This window comes from Equus przewalskii, chromosome 2 (genome assembly GCF_037783145.1).
Source record: "Equus przewalskii isolate Varuska chromosome 2, EquPr2, whole genome shotgun sequence".
In the NCBI taxonomy this organism is placed as follows: Eukaryota; Metazoa; Chordata; class Mammalia; order Perissodactyla; family Equidae; genus Equus; species Equus przewalskii.
The window spans coordinates 12,355,607-12,369,584 of record NC_091832.1 but is presented as its reverse complement, the minus strand read 5'-3'; the positions used below and the strand labels follow the sequence as shown (position 1 = coordinate 12,369,584).

The 13,978-nt window shown below is 38.3% G+C and overlaps 1 protein-coding gene across 11 annotated transcripts in view; it reads left to right on the top strand.

The window, feature by feature from the left end:
* Positions 1-13,978, top strand: part of MAST2 (microtubule associated serine/threonine kinase 2) — a 211,016-nt gene that overhangs the window by 98,057 nt on the left and 98,981 nt on the right. For all 11 annotated transcript variants that reach the window (XM_070609709.1, XM_070609713.1, XM_070609712.1 and 8 more), the window contains one exon: positions 1,608-1,639. In XM_070609709.1, coding sequence (XP_070465810.1) covers positions 1,608-1,639 — 32 coding nt within the window. The remainder of the gene's footprint in view (positions 1-1,607; positions 1,640-13,978) is intronic.

Sequence of the window (13,978 nt, the reverse complement as noted above, 5' to 3'; positions counted from 1 at the left end):
TCTTACTATATTGAGAGGAAAATGATGTTACTGGTGTAATGAAATACAGCTCCTGGTAAATGTGATTTTAAAAGATACACAATAATGGCAACAAGAAAATATAAACTACCTAGAAATAAATTTAACAAAAGTTTTGTGAAAAAGTGTCAAACTTTATTAAAACATATCAAAGAAGATCTAAATATATGGAGAGATATACCATTTTCTTGTATAGCAATTGTCTGTATTGTAAATGTGTCATTTATCCCCAGGTCAACTCTAGATTGAGTGCATTGTCAAAATTTTCATCTACTAGTTGATTCTAAAATTTATATGGAAGAGCAAAGCACCAAGAATAGGTCTCATAATTTTGAAGAATAATAACAATGTGAGTGGTCTTGCCTTACAAATTTCAAGATTTATTGTCAAGCTATATCAATTAAATAGTGTGGTCTAGGCACTGGTACTGACAGTACAGTGAAACAAAATATAGTCAAGAATGACACCCCTGCGTATATGGAAACCTAATATATTACAGAATAGATGTTGCATATCATTTAATAAATGGCCAGATCATCCATATAGAAAAAAATATAATAGGATTCCTGTCTCCCTCTGTGTACAAAAACAAGTACCAGGTGTATTAACAAACTTAGTGTGAAAAATAAACCTATACATCTTTTAGAAGAAAATAGAAGCAAATATATTCATGTTTCCGTATGTCAGGGATGTGTTTCTTACACATAAAAAAGGTGATAATATAGAGGAAAGATTGATAGATTTGGCTAAACAAAAATCCATTGATGACTCCATTAAAAAAGTAAAAAGAGAGGCCGGCCCGGTAGTGTAGTGGTTGAATTTATAGACTGGACTACTGGACTACAGACTAATGAACTAAAGGGAAATACATCCCCGTGGCTGAATCTCCCGGTCATGATGCTGACTGATGTCAGCAGATGAATACATACACTATTTTAAATATATAATTAAAAAACATATAAAACAATACTAATAATTATTTATGCATATATATAATAAGATATAAAGACATGTGGAAAAGATAAACAAAAAATTAAGAATAATTGTTAATTACGTAGGGATTAGTGGGTTGTGGGACTTGAAAAATTTGGAAAGCAAATCATAGGGGCCCAACTGTTGTTATAAAGGTTATTTCTCCCGCCGGTGGTGTGTTTAGTCATCTCTTTGTTATATTATTTTCTATATTTCTTTTATTTGTTTAAAATATTTTCTAATTAAAAATTCTTCATTTCCTTCCTTTCATATCCTTGACCCTAATGATAGGAATCTTTTACAATTCATAAGCAGTTAATGCCTGGCCCAGTGCCTGGAATCGACACTGGTGAGAGGGCTCCATCTAGTGGGGAAAATGCTGCAAGGATTCTGTGAGACGTTCCTTTTGGGAAGGAAGAATAAAGAGGTGATAGTAAACCTGACTGGTCTTTATTTTCACTAAAATTTAAGAGACAAAGGAAAAGATTATCATTTAGAAATAGTTAGTCTTCGTCATTATTAAGATAATGCTATAAATCTCCTAAGACATATAGTGCAGACCTGTAGTACTCAGATGGGTCCTTATTTCTAACTTGTGTTTGTGTTTTGTTTTTCAGAAGGAGTTGAGCCTTCCAAGAAGAGGCAGCTTGTAAGTAGATGATTATTACAGTTATGATTATGATCTTCTGCTTAGGAATCCCTCCTGGGGACTGTTCTCAGTATCACTTGGAGGAATCCCATTCATGAGTGCTTTTTCTGTGAACTCCCATCTGGGCCAGGGAAGCCAGTGGGCCAGCCACATTCTCTTCGTAGGTCCAATCCTCCCCTCTTCCTCCCCACCCCAAATCCTCTTCTCTGTCTCAGTTTTGCCTAGCATTTGGGGAAAGCTGCCACTTAAATACTCATCACAGTCTTATACTTGTGTTTGGGGATTTCCTGAGTTTTCGTAGACTCCAGCTTTTTGAGAATGTTAAAATTGAAATCTTGACATCTGCCTCTGTCGCATAATATAGTACTAGGGAGAGGCCAACTTTTCTGACAAGTCGGGGCAAGGGCAGCAGCTAAGTTTGAGTTTAGGGTTAGAATAGGGCTTTCTTTCACCTGTTTGTTGTATTCCAGCTTCAGGGCTAGGGGAGATAGGTGAATAATCCTTGTCCCTGGATTTTAATTTCTTATGTTTTCTTGGCCTGCTTTTTCTCTAAGAATTGTATTGGGGCAATACTGCAAATTTGGCTAATCAGAATCATCTAGAATGCTTGTTAAAATACAGATTCTGACCTTATTTGAATTAGAATTTCCATGCTGGGGCCCAAGAACCTGTGTTTTTATGCACCTGAACTCTCACCCACCGTGATTTTGCGAAGAAGCCAAATTTGAGAAACCCTAAGGAAGTAGGGCTATGATAAAACAATGGCTTTGAAACTTTTCCTTACAGAAACATATGAGATGTAATTAAGGAGGAGGACACAACAGTATTCATATTTATTTGTTAAGTATAGTTTATATGTACATCATACGCTTGTTTTTAAATGTACGAAACACATGGTAGTTCTGTTACTGTCATTTTCAGATTTTGTTTTATAAAAATGCTCTAGTGATTAAGTTGTCCTCTGAGATTTTTGTGAATCCCTTTGGCTGCTTTATGAAAGCTCATTGTGATTGCATATGAAGAGAATTGAGTTAGGAGTCAGAAAACTCCTGGGGTTGTTTAGTCTTGGCTATTTCACTTAACTAGTTTTGTAAACGTAGACAAATCACTTCATCTCCTTAAATCTCAGTTGCCTTATCTATAAACTGAAGATCATGGCACCTGTTTTTCGTTTTTCTTATAGCTACTAGAAGGATCAGTTAATATATGTGATAGTGCTTCATTTCTGTTAGTTTTATTTTAAGGTGTATTAGTTTTACAATTCTTGTAAACATATTGGGTTAAATTTGGATACATTTTATTATTTAAGAGCCACATTTCCTTCTTTAAATTCAGTTCTAGCAGTGGATCTCAATTCTAGGTTTGCAAGTGTCCTGAGTCTTCTAAAAACTGGGCAGGGGTGCTACCAGGACTCTTAATGGAGTGATACACTTAGTAGGCATACGTAACTGAAAGGGAGTAGCTTTTCAGCATCATGTTCAGCTAATAATTGTACTTGGTCACTTTCCTACTATTTCTGTCTTTTTTTTTGTTTTGGTTCCCGCTATTTGGAAGTTCTCTTAGATTTGCCTTTGCTTAAGATTAGATGAAATGAATTAAGGCAGGTAGCTTCTTCCAGGAATGTGTGTCTCCAGTGAATGGGGTTTGCTGAGGAGGAGGAGGAGAGGGAAGGATATCCTGTGAAAATGATTTTTATTTGAAACTGGAGGACTTTTTGGATCATTATAGTTTTAAACTAGAGGAATTTCTTGGTCATTTTAGTGGTATCTAAAGTTAGACCTACTCTGACTGCCTTAAAATATTTAATTAATAAGGATCAGAAATAAATACTTTGTAATAAAGTAACTCACATTTAAACAATTGACCATTCAGTAAATATAAACCAATACCTACTATGTGTTGGGCGCTGATCTAAGTTTTGAGGTAATAAGATTCAATTAGACATGTTCCTCTATTTTGAGGACTTAAGAAGCCAGGAGTTCCTCAGTACAAACAATATTTTTTTAATCTTTAGTATTGGAAGGAAGCCAGGAAACATGGGTACTAATCTTGGCTTTGCCACTTAAAAAGTTACGTTGCCACCCTAAATTGGGGTTCTCTGCCCGATGTGCATAAACAAGCCAATTAATTATGGCACCAGCCTTTGAGGGGAGACATCATCTTTTTATGCTGCAAGAACGATCTCCAGGGAGACGGGGGACATGTGCCCTCAGATCTGTCTCCCCAATTCAGGATTTTGGGTGAAATTTAAGAGGTTAGAGAGAACAGGCTGGCACACAGAAACGCTGGTGGGACAGGTTTTGATTGGTGGACTTCAGGTATCTATGATGAGGTTCTAAACATTTATGAGATGGTTCTAAACATTTTACACGTGGTGGGGAAAGAATTTTAACACTGGATCTTCCTGAATGAGGGACCCCTCACTTCTGATAAGAGTCTGGCTTTCAAGTTCCATTCATGTCCCAGTCCTCGGGTCCTATGGGAAGGAGGATCTCTGGTTCTGAGGTCATTTCAGGTCACGATTTCTTCTTTTGCGCATTCCCTCGCTGTACGACCCTTGCAGTTTTTCTGAAAGACAATCCTTAATCATTTTTGTTCATCAGAGATGGAGGTCTGTTCAAACTGACTCTAACTGGGCCCAGGGTTATAGTTTTATGTGGTTTCAACAGGAACTATCATTCTGGGCCTGAATTCCCTCACTTGTAAAATGAGGGGATTGGCTTACCTGATCTCTATGCTTAGTCATCTCCCCAAATAATGGAAGCTCCATGTTACATCTTCTGCACAGAGCTGGGCAAGTCTTTGTAGGGAGTGTGCAGTAGGAGGCAAATATGGCTTAGCGTTTAAAGAAGCCAGGAAGGTAAGAAACACAAAACATAAGATGCTTGAATAAGTTTAATTAATACTTAAAAGTTTGTAGTAAATGTGGAGAAACTGATGTTGTTAAAACGAGTGACTTTCCATTTGCCCTGTTGCTTCCTGTCCTGGAAGCCTAGTCTGGAAAGTTTTGAAAGTTGTTATAACGGTCATCTGAGTCTTGGTCAGAAGGAGAGAGATGTAGTACTTATGTCCCTGTTTGCTTCTGTCCCGGAATGGCTCTTGCAAGAGCAGATCCTATTGTATACCCATTTCAGGTATAAAGGCCCATTTCCTTTGGCATATTCTGTCTAGTATACTTTCTGGGTGCAGAGAAATTTGGAGTTTGCAGCTGGTTTGTTGTTCTTGTCTTTTGAGAGAGTCAGGTTCATTTAATTAGCAAAATTTCAAAAATAGCTGAGTGATATAAAATGAATGAAGTTCAGTAATTTTGGAGGCTCTTAATTGTTATGCTTTTCCATATAATGTGGTATTTGCGTTAAACTAGACAGGAACTCAGAAATGGATTTCTAGATTTATGTGATATCTTGGCATTATACAAAATACACATTCTTCTATCCAACAAGTAATTCCTCCAATGTCTTCAAATTGGTAAATGGAAGTATAGCATAGAAATGAAGAGCTTGGCTTGAGAGTCAGGCAGACCTGGGTTTGAGGCTTGGTACTACCATTTCCTAGGGGTTTTTCCATAAAACCAGTTACTATATTTCTGTTTGTCTTTTTGCCTCTATTCATTCATTTGTTCAAATTAGTTCATGCATCCATCATACTGTATTTATTCAGTTTTTATTGTGTGCAGGCACTATTCTAGATACTGGAGCTATAGTAGTGTTTAAGCAGATAAAGTTCCTGCTCTCCTGAAGCTTCCATTCTATTCAAGAGAGACAAACAAAAACATATATGGTATGTTGTATGGTGTTCTAGGTAGAGGATACAGCATGTACCAAGGTCCTGAGGTAGGAACGCGCTTGGCATGTTGGAGGACAGCAGGGGGACTGAGGTGGCTGTTGGTGAGTGGTGGGGTGGGGTGGGGGTAGGGCGTAGAAGAATATAAGGCAGTGGCTGGATTTTGTAGTTCCTTGTAGGCCACAAACAGGACTTTGTGTTTTACGCTGATTGGGGCAGAAAGTGGGTAGTTTTAAGCAGAGAAATGATGTGATCTGACAAAGGGTTTTTTCAGGAGGGCAATTTGTTTTATTGAGGTATAATTCATATACCATATAATCACCATTTAAGAGTATACAGTTCAGTGATTTTTTAGTCTATTCGCAAGGTTTTACGATCATTTCCACTATCTTAATTCACAGCATTTTCATCACCCAGAAAGAAACCTCTTATTCATTAGCCGTGATTTCCCATGCCACACACCTTCTAGCCCCTGATAACCACTAATCTACTTTCTGTCTTAATAGATTTTCCTGTTCTGGGCATTACATATAAATGGAATTGTATAATATGTGGCCTATTGTGTCTGGCTTCTTAGCATAATTTTTCCAAAATTTATCCATCTTTTAGCATGTGTCAGTACTTCATTCTTTTTCAAGGCTAAGGAATATTCCGTTATATGTAGGTACCACGTTTCGTTTATCCATTATCCATCAATGGACATTTGGGTTGCTTCCACCTTTTGGCTGTTGTGAATAAGGCTGCTATGAACATGAGTGTACAACTATCTGTTTGAGTCCCTGCTTTCAGTTATCTTGGGTAGATATGTAGAAGTGGAATTGCTGGATCATATGATGATTCTATATTTAACTTTCTGAGGAACCACCAAGCTGCTTTCCACAGCAGCTTCACCATTTTACATTCCCACAGCAATATGCCAGGGTTCTAATTTCTTTGCATCCTAGCCAGCACTTGTTATTTTTTAAATAATGCCACTTGGTGCACCTCCTAAAATGGCTATCTCATTATCGTTTTACTCTGCATCTTCCTAATTACTAGTGATGTTGAGCATCTTTTCATGCGCTTATTGGTCATTTGCAAACCTTCTTTGGAGAAGTCAAGTCCTTTGCCCATTTTTGAATTGGGGTGTTTATTTTTGATGTTGAGTTATAGGAGTACTTTATATATTCTGAATGTTAAACTCTTATCAGATACATGATTTGCATATATGTTCTGCCATTCTTTGGGTTGTGTTTTCGTTCTCTTGATAGTGGCCTTGATGCACAACAGTTTTTAATTTTGATGAAGTCTAATTTATCTATTTTTTCTTTTGTTGCCTGTGCTATCCTAGAAATCATTACCAAATCCAGTGTCGTAAAGATTTCCTCCCTGTGTTTTATAGTTTTAGCTCTTATGTTTAGGTCTTTGATCCATTTTGAGTTAATTTTTGTTTATGATGTAAAGTAAGTGTCTAACTTCGTTCTTTTGCAAATAAGTATCTAGTTTTCTCAGGACCATTTGTTAAAAAGGCTGTCCTTACTCCATTAAATGGTCTTGTCACTCTTGTCAAAAATACTTGACCATATATGTGAAGGTTTATTTTGGGGCGCTCTATTCTATTCTATTGGTCTATGTGTTTGTCCTTATGCTGGTGCCATACTATTCTGAAAGCTTTGTATTAAGTTTTGAAATCAGGAAGTGTGAAATCAAAGAACCAACTTTGTTCTTCTTCTATATTGTTTTGGCTTTTCAGGGTCCTTTGTGATTCCATATGAATGTTAGGATGAGTTTCTGTATTTCTGCAAAAAACATCATTGGGGTTTTGATAGAAATTCTGTTGATCGGTCCAAGACTTGATTTGTATGGGTTCAACAGAGAATGGGAGACAGTGTTACCCGTGTAATATTTGTGTTAAAAATGTTTAACCTTAGTGTGATAGATGAAGAAAGAGTTAGAAGAATCCAAATTGAGGGGGTAACCTGTACAGCTACTGGCCTGGACTCTGCAAAAATGTTGAAGTTGTGAAAGATTAAAAGAAAAATACTCAGGATGCATTTTAGATTATTGGAGACAAAAGAGACCTGTGAATAAATATAATGCTTGATGCTTGGTTGGATCCTGAATTTTAAAAAATAGTTGAAGGACATTTTTGGGACAAGTAAGGAAATTTGCATGTGGTCTTTTATTAGATAATATTATTGTGTCAATGTTAAACTTCCTTAGCGTGACAGTTGTGTGGTGGTTCTCCCTTGTTCGTAGGCCAAGGACTTAATTGTGGAAGTATTTGAGGAAGGAGGTGTTATGATGTTTACACCTGACTTTCAGATGGTTCAGCTAATTAACAAAAAGTAAAAATGTGTGTCTGTATGTGTGTGTGTGTGTAGAAAGAGAGAGAGGGAGGGAGAGGAAAAAAAGCCAATGTAGCAAAATGTTAACAGTTGTTAAATCTAAGTGAAGGCTATATACAGTTTCATTTAATTATTCTTGCTCCTTTCCTGATATTTTGGGGAGGAATTAGTATATACTGTTCTTTCAAAAAGAGTTGCTGAAAAGAGGATCATAAAAATCAGGTGGTAGCTGGAAAAGGTTATGGAGTTGAGTTTTCCCCCCTCTTTTAAAAATATAAATGGTAGATAATACATCATGTTTGTATGTCAATGAAATTATTCAGTAGAGAAGGAAAAGTTGATGGAGGAGAGGAGGGAACAATTGTTGGAATGTTCTTTAGGTACAAATGGAGGACATCTAGGTATATGTGGAGGTATTAGCCTTACACAGGAGCGTTGACAGTTTGTCCACAGTAGCCTCAATTATCAAAAGATTGTGCATGTAAAGTGCATGGCAGAGTGCCTGCAGTTAAGCAGTCAACCATTTATTATTGTTACAGAATTTAGTGCAATGCTTGTTACTAGTAAACTTTCAAAAAACGGGAGTTGTTTACTATTGTTTTTGTTATTAGAAGACCATAATTACCTGTTACGAGCTGTAAATTCTTCAGAAAAACATATTATTAAGATCCTAAACCAAGTTAAGAGAGCAATAGTGTGCCTTAGAAAAGCCACAGGCTGGTCGTGGTCGGCTTTGGTCACTTTGGGGAAGAGAGCAACTGAATTCCCAGATGGGGAATGAGAATATCCAGGCTGTAATGCTGAAGGCTTTGTTGGGGCAAGTTGGGTATGAAAGTTCTTTTGGCCTGGCTCATACCGTTTATTTTAGATGTAGCTTCCTGAAATTAAATTATTTTAATTTTTAGAGAGCTATTTCTTATTTAAACTTATCTGGGTATTTTTTCTCTTTTTGAAGATTGGCACCTAAGCTAACATCTGTTGCAAATTTTCTTCTTCTTCTTTTTTTTGCCCTTCTGGTTGTGCTGTGTGGGATGCTGCCTCAGCATGGCCTGGTGAGCAGTGCCATGTTCGCATCCGGGATCTGAACCAGCAAAACCCCAGACCACATGAAGCGGAGTGCGCGAACTTAAACCACTCAGCCATGGGGCCAGCCCCCATCTGGATATTTTTTAATACATTAAAAAATCTAGTCTAGGGGCTGGCCCCGTGGCCCAGTGGTTAAGTTCATGCGCTCCGCTGCAGGTGGCCCGGTGTTTCGTTGGTTCAAATCCTGGGTGCGGACATGGCACTGCTCATCAAACCACGCTGAGGCAGCATCCCACATACCACAACTAGAAGGACCCACAACGAAGAATAAACAACTATGTACCATGGGGGCTTTGGGGAGAAAAAGGAAAAAAATAAAATCTTTAAAAAAAAAAAATAAAAAATAAAAAAATCTAGTCTAGAATATCAGACCTGAAAGAGTTGATAACCTTGTTGAAAGTGTACATATGTGTGGAAAAAGAATTGAAAGAAAATGAAGTTCTAAAGCTATATGTATTTGTTTACCCAAGCTATAGGAGCATTGCGTTTTTCTTTTTCTCAATTGAAGCACTCTGAGTGGCTCCCCTTGCCCAGCTCTGTGAAGGGGGCCTCCTCTTGGCAGTTCCTTTCAAATAGGATTGATTTTTATTTGTGAATTTCGGCCCCGATTCTTAGGAGCTCAATGTAAATAGTGTTTAGGTATCTAGTGACCCAGAGAGTTCATGTTTTCTAATACCCATTGTAACTTAAGGTAATTGTCTTCATATTTCTCAAAATGTCTTTGATTTGTTTCTTTGAGGCTGTGAGCAGTCAGTGGAGGTGAAGAATGGACTGTAGGAGTAAAGAGGTAACTGTAGCACCCGTCGCGCGCGCGCGCGCGTGTGTGTGTGTGTGTTGCTATCAGTGGCTTTTATTATTAGAGTCCTCGGGGATAGTTATCCTTCTGCATTGTTGGCTTACTCATTTGGGCAGTGGACTTGGACATCAGATATTGGATGAAAGTAAATGTCAGTTGTCTGCAGTGATAGGCAGTTGGCAGGGAGGAGTTCCTGGGGCTCAAGGGTGTGATGTGTCAAACTTTGCCCCTTTAAAGCTGACATGTGAAATAGTGTCATGTACTTTCCTACTCTGATGCAACTTGATGGTATTTGCCTGGATGAATGCGTCTGGAGAATGTGCTAAAAAGAGATACCACCTGCTACACATAGTAAACCCTTTGTGTGGTTTCAGTGGTGCCTGATACAGGGCTTTAGTTTTTTGCGGACTTTGAAAATCAGGAAATTTTGGTACGTTGGAGGACTGTGAAGGCCAGAGCAATAGCTTTGTGTTACATTTAATAGTGTATCTTTTTTTATTGGGCTTATATAGGAAATGATCTCACGTAGGTTCTCCACCTCTCCAGTGGGAAGGCAGGGATTGGCAGATGTTGTCAGGGATGGAGCTCCGTTGATGCTAGTCATCATTAATTTCCCAACAGGAACCATTTTGGTGTTAGAAAATGGATATAATTTGTCAGTGAGCTCTAAGTGTGTGGACGCAGGACCTGAAAATTGAAAATCCTTGAGAGCCCATTTTCTTACTGTTATTTTAAGAATAGCTATGGTTATGCTAATCATCCTCACATTTATATCTCTAGACCTCACAACTACCAATTCACTGCAGTCTACTTAGATACTCAGAGACATCACAACTTTAGCATTTCTAAAACTAAAGTCATTGTCTTTCTCAAAAACCTACTCCTGTCTTAAACTCTAGGAAGTGGTACCACTCCTCAAGATAGGAAACTTATTCTTGTTACCCTCCTCTTCCTCATACCCATGACTCCTTTCTATTATATCTCTTAAATATCTCACTTTCCTCTTATTTCTTTCTACTACCACAGGTATGTCTATGTAGTCCAAGTCATTGTAATCTCTTGCCTCTGCCACTGTAACTTCCTAACTGGTCTTTCTTTGTCTAGCATTGTTTACCCCAAGTCCACCCATCCATCATATGATAGCCAGAAAAAGCTTTTTAAAATGCAGGTTTGGGGCCAGCCCCGTGGCCGCGTGGTTAAGTTTGTGCACTCTGCTTCCGCAGCCCAGGGTTTCGCCGCTTCAGATCCTGGGCACGGACGTGGCACCACTCATCAGGTCATGTTGAGGCAGCATCCCAAATAGTTCAACCAGAAAGACATACAACTAGAATATACAACTATGTACTAGGGGGCTTTGGGGAGAAGAATGGGAAAAAAAAGATTTGCAACAGATGTTAGCTCAGGTGCCAATCTTTAAAAAAGAAAAATAAATAAATAAAATAAAATGCAGGTTTGATTATTAGATGTTTATTTAAACTCGTTTAGTGAATTTTTCATCACTCTGAGGATCACGCCTGAAAGTCTTGACATGACCCATAAAACTATCTGGACAATCTGGTTCCTGTGTTTGTCTCCATATTTTGCACAATATTTTTCCTGTACCTGGAATGTTCTTTCTGCCATCTCTACCTGCCTAGTTCCTCCTTATCTGTGAAGTCTCAGCTTACATCTCACTTCCTTATGAAAGACTTTTCTGACCTCACCCATACCTTGCTGTCCCCAGAATCAGTTGGGTTTCCCGGAATGTGCTTTCGTTAAACCCTGTACTTGTCTGTCACAGCTCCTAAAGCAATTGTAAATAAAGAATTATTTGTCTTTCTTCTCCCATTGGATGATCTATTAGCCTGCTTGGGTTGCTGTAACAAAATGCCACATGCTGTGTGGCTTAAACAACAGAAGTTTATTTTCTCACAGTTCTGGAGGCCAGACTTCCAAGATCAAGGTGCCAGCATGGTTGGTTTCTGGAGAGGGCTCTCTTCCTGGCTTGCAGACAGGCACTGTGTGCTCACATGGCCTCTCCTCGGGTGTACATGCGTGTGCGTGTGTCTGTGTGTAAAACAGAAAGAGATATCCTCTTCCTCTTGTAAGGCTAGTAGTCCTGCCGCATTAGGGCCCACTCTTAAGACCTTGTTTAACCTAATTACACCCTAAAGAGCCTATCTTCAAATACAGTCACACTGTGGGTTAGGGCTTCAACATATGAATTGGGTGGGGTTTCGGGGGGGAGTGGAGGGGACACAATTAAGTCCATAGCAGATGGTAAGCTCCATGAGGCCACGATCATCTTGTGTGGTATAATACTCTGTCCCTAGGGCCTAATATAGATCTTAACACATAGTAGCCAGTCGCTTAGGCCCATTCCTAACATTTGTATGACGTGGTGCAAGAATACAAATGGACATATAAATGTTTAAGAATTTTAAATCTAACGAACTTTAAGGTAAAATATGTTGTCTCCTCCTATCTTGAGAAATACAGTTTCATATTAACAAATTACAAAAAATATGTGTAAAGCTCTTGATTTAAAAAAATAAACATGTTAAATATTTTATTTAACTCAATAATGATAAGGATACCAGGCAGATGTTGCAGCCAGTTCAAAGGAGAAATGAAAGAAGCACAGATTTATATGTAGTAAAGCAATGTTGAAATAAATTTAGTAATGGTTACAAAACTGGATTTTTCTCCAGGGAGGAAGAAAGTCAATTGAATGTCTGCTGTATGAATTTATTTGCATATCTATAGACAAGAACTGTTTACCTCACTATCAGTTATCTAAAACTTATAGGGCCAGCCCAAGTGCCCCAGTGGTTAAGTTCAGCATGCTCCACTTTGGCGGCCCAGGCTCAGTTCTGGGGCACAGATCTACACTGCTCTCTCAGCAGCCATGCTGTGCTGGTGGCTCACATACTAAAAAATAGAGGAAGATTGGCACAGATGTTAGCTCAGCATGAAACTTACTCAGCAAAAAATAAATGAATAAAACTTACAGAGTTGTGGGATAGCTCAAAGGCAATAAAAGGCCAGAATTAAATAATGTATTCTCTAAACAATATGGAGTTTTCCATTGGAAGATTATCTTTTTTTTTCTTTTGCTCATATCAGGTTTCCTTTCAGTCTCTTTCTCCTTTGATCTAAAGCAATCTCAAATATTATTCTTGATCATAAAACAAAGTTGGTCTCATTAAGTTTGGCCTGGTTGTTTACATAGGGGTAAGAATAATGTTAATTTACCATATAGGCCTTCTTAAGTTTGCTGGAAATTTTATGAAGAATCTCAGATTGAACTTTAAAAGCCTCTATTGTTTGTATTTTGAGGCTAGAAAGCCAAGCTTAAGAAGGTCTCTATCAGATTTCATCTGCAGTGCCTATAAATTTGGGTGAATTTTTCTCTTCTTGAGCTCTGCAAAATGTCCTAAGGGTCCTGGGCCTGCCAGGAAGTGACCTTCTGCACTGCCTGTAAGGCTGGACCCTGTAAAGCCAGACCCTGTAAAGCCAGATACCAGGCCCATTTTCCTGGGAGGGTTTTTTAAGTATTGGCTCCATAAAGTCAAACATAGCTCCTTAAAAGTGGCTTGTTATCCCTGACATATAAGCAGCGTTCTTTAAATATGACAGTTCAGGCAAGCCCTTGGCTGCATAACCATTTTTTACAATTATATTTTAAGAGGCTTCAGTGAGGAAATTCAGTAAGTCTTTCTCAGTTCTCACTGGGGAGTCACTGAGAATGAAATATGATTCAGGAATGTTTCACTTTACAAAAGGAAAGCCTACTAAATTAAGGGTTTAGATAACTTAAGAAGGAAGAGACTAGCCTTCCTTATGTATCCATAAAATAGACATTAAGACAATATTCCAAACAAATAACTACAGTCATCCCTCATTGGTTCATTCAGTCCTGTGTAATTAATTCTCATTTCACTGAATCTTAGGTTAATAGTCTGCTTCTTAACTAAAAAGAGTTCTGGAGAATCTGACTCAGTCCACTGGAATGGTCTGGAAGTTGTCCAGTTGTCCAAGCGATGGCATGAGAAGCCTGTACCCAAGAGTCTATTCTTTGAGGTGTCAGTAGTTTGAAATACCTGTTACAGTCCTTTTCCATGGGGCTCTGAGACAATCTTTTGTTGAAAACCTAGACTCTGGCTTCTAGTTGATTGCAGAGCCTTCAGACTAGCGTCAGTGTAAAACAAAATCTCTCTGTAGATGGCAGAGACTTGAGATTCCTGTGGTCGGTTTATTGCTGATGATTTTCAAATGTGAAAGGTCTGATGAGAGTTCCTAACAAGAGTAATGCAACTAACAAGGGAATTAAGTTATTTCTGTGGTATGCAAGACAAGACTAATAAA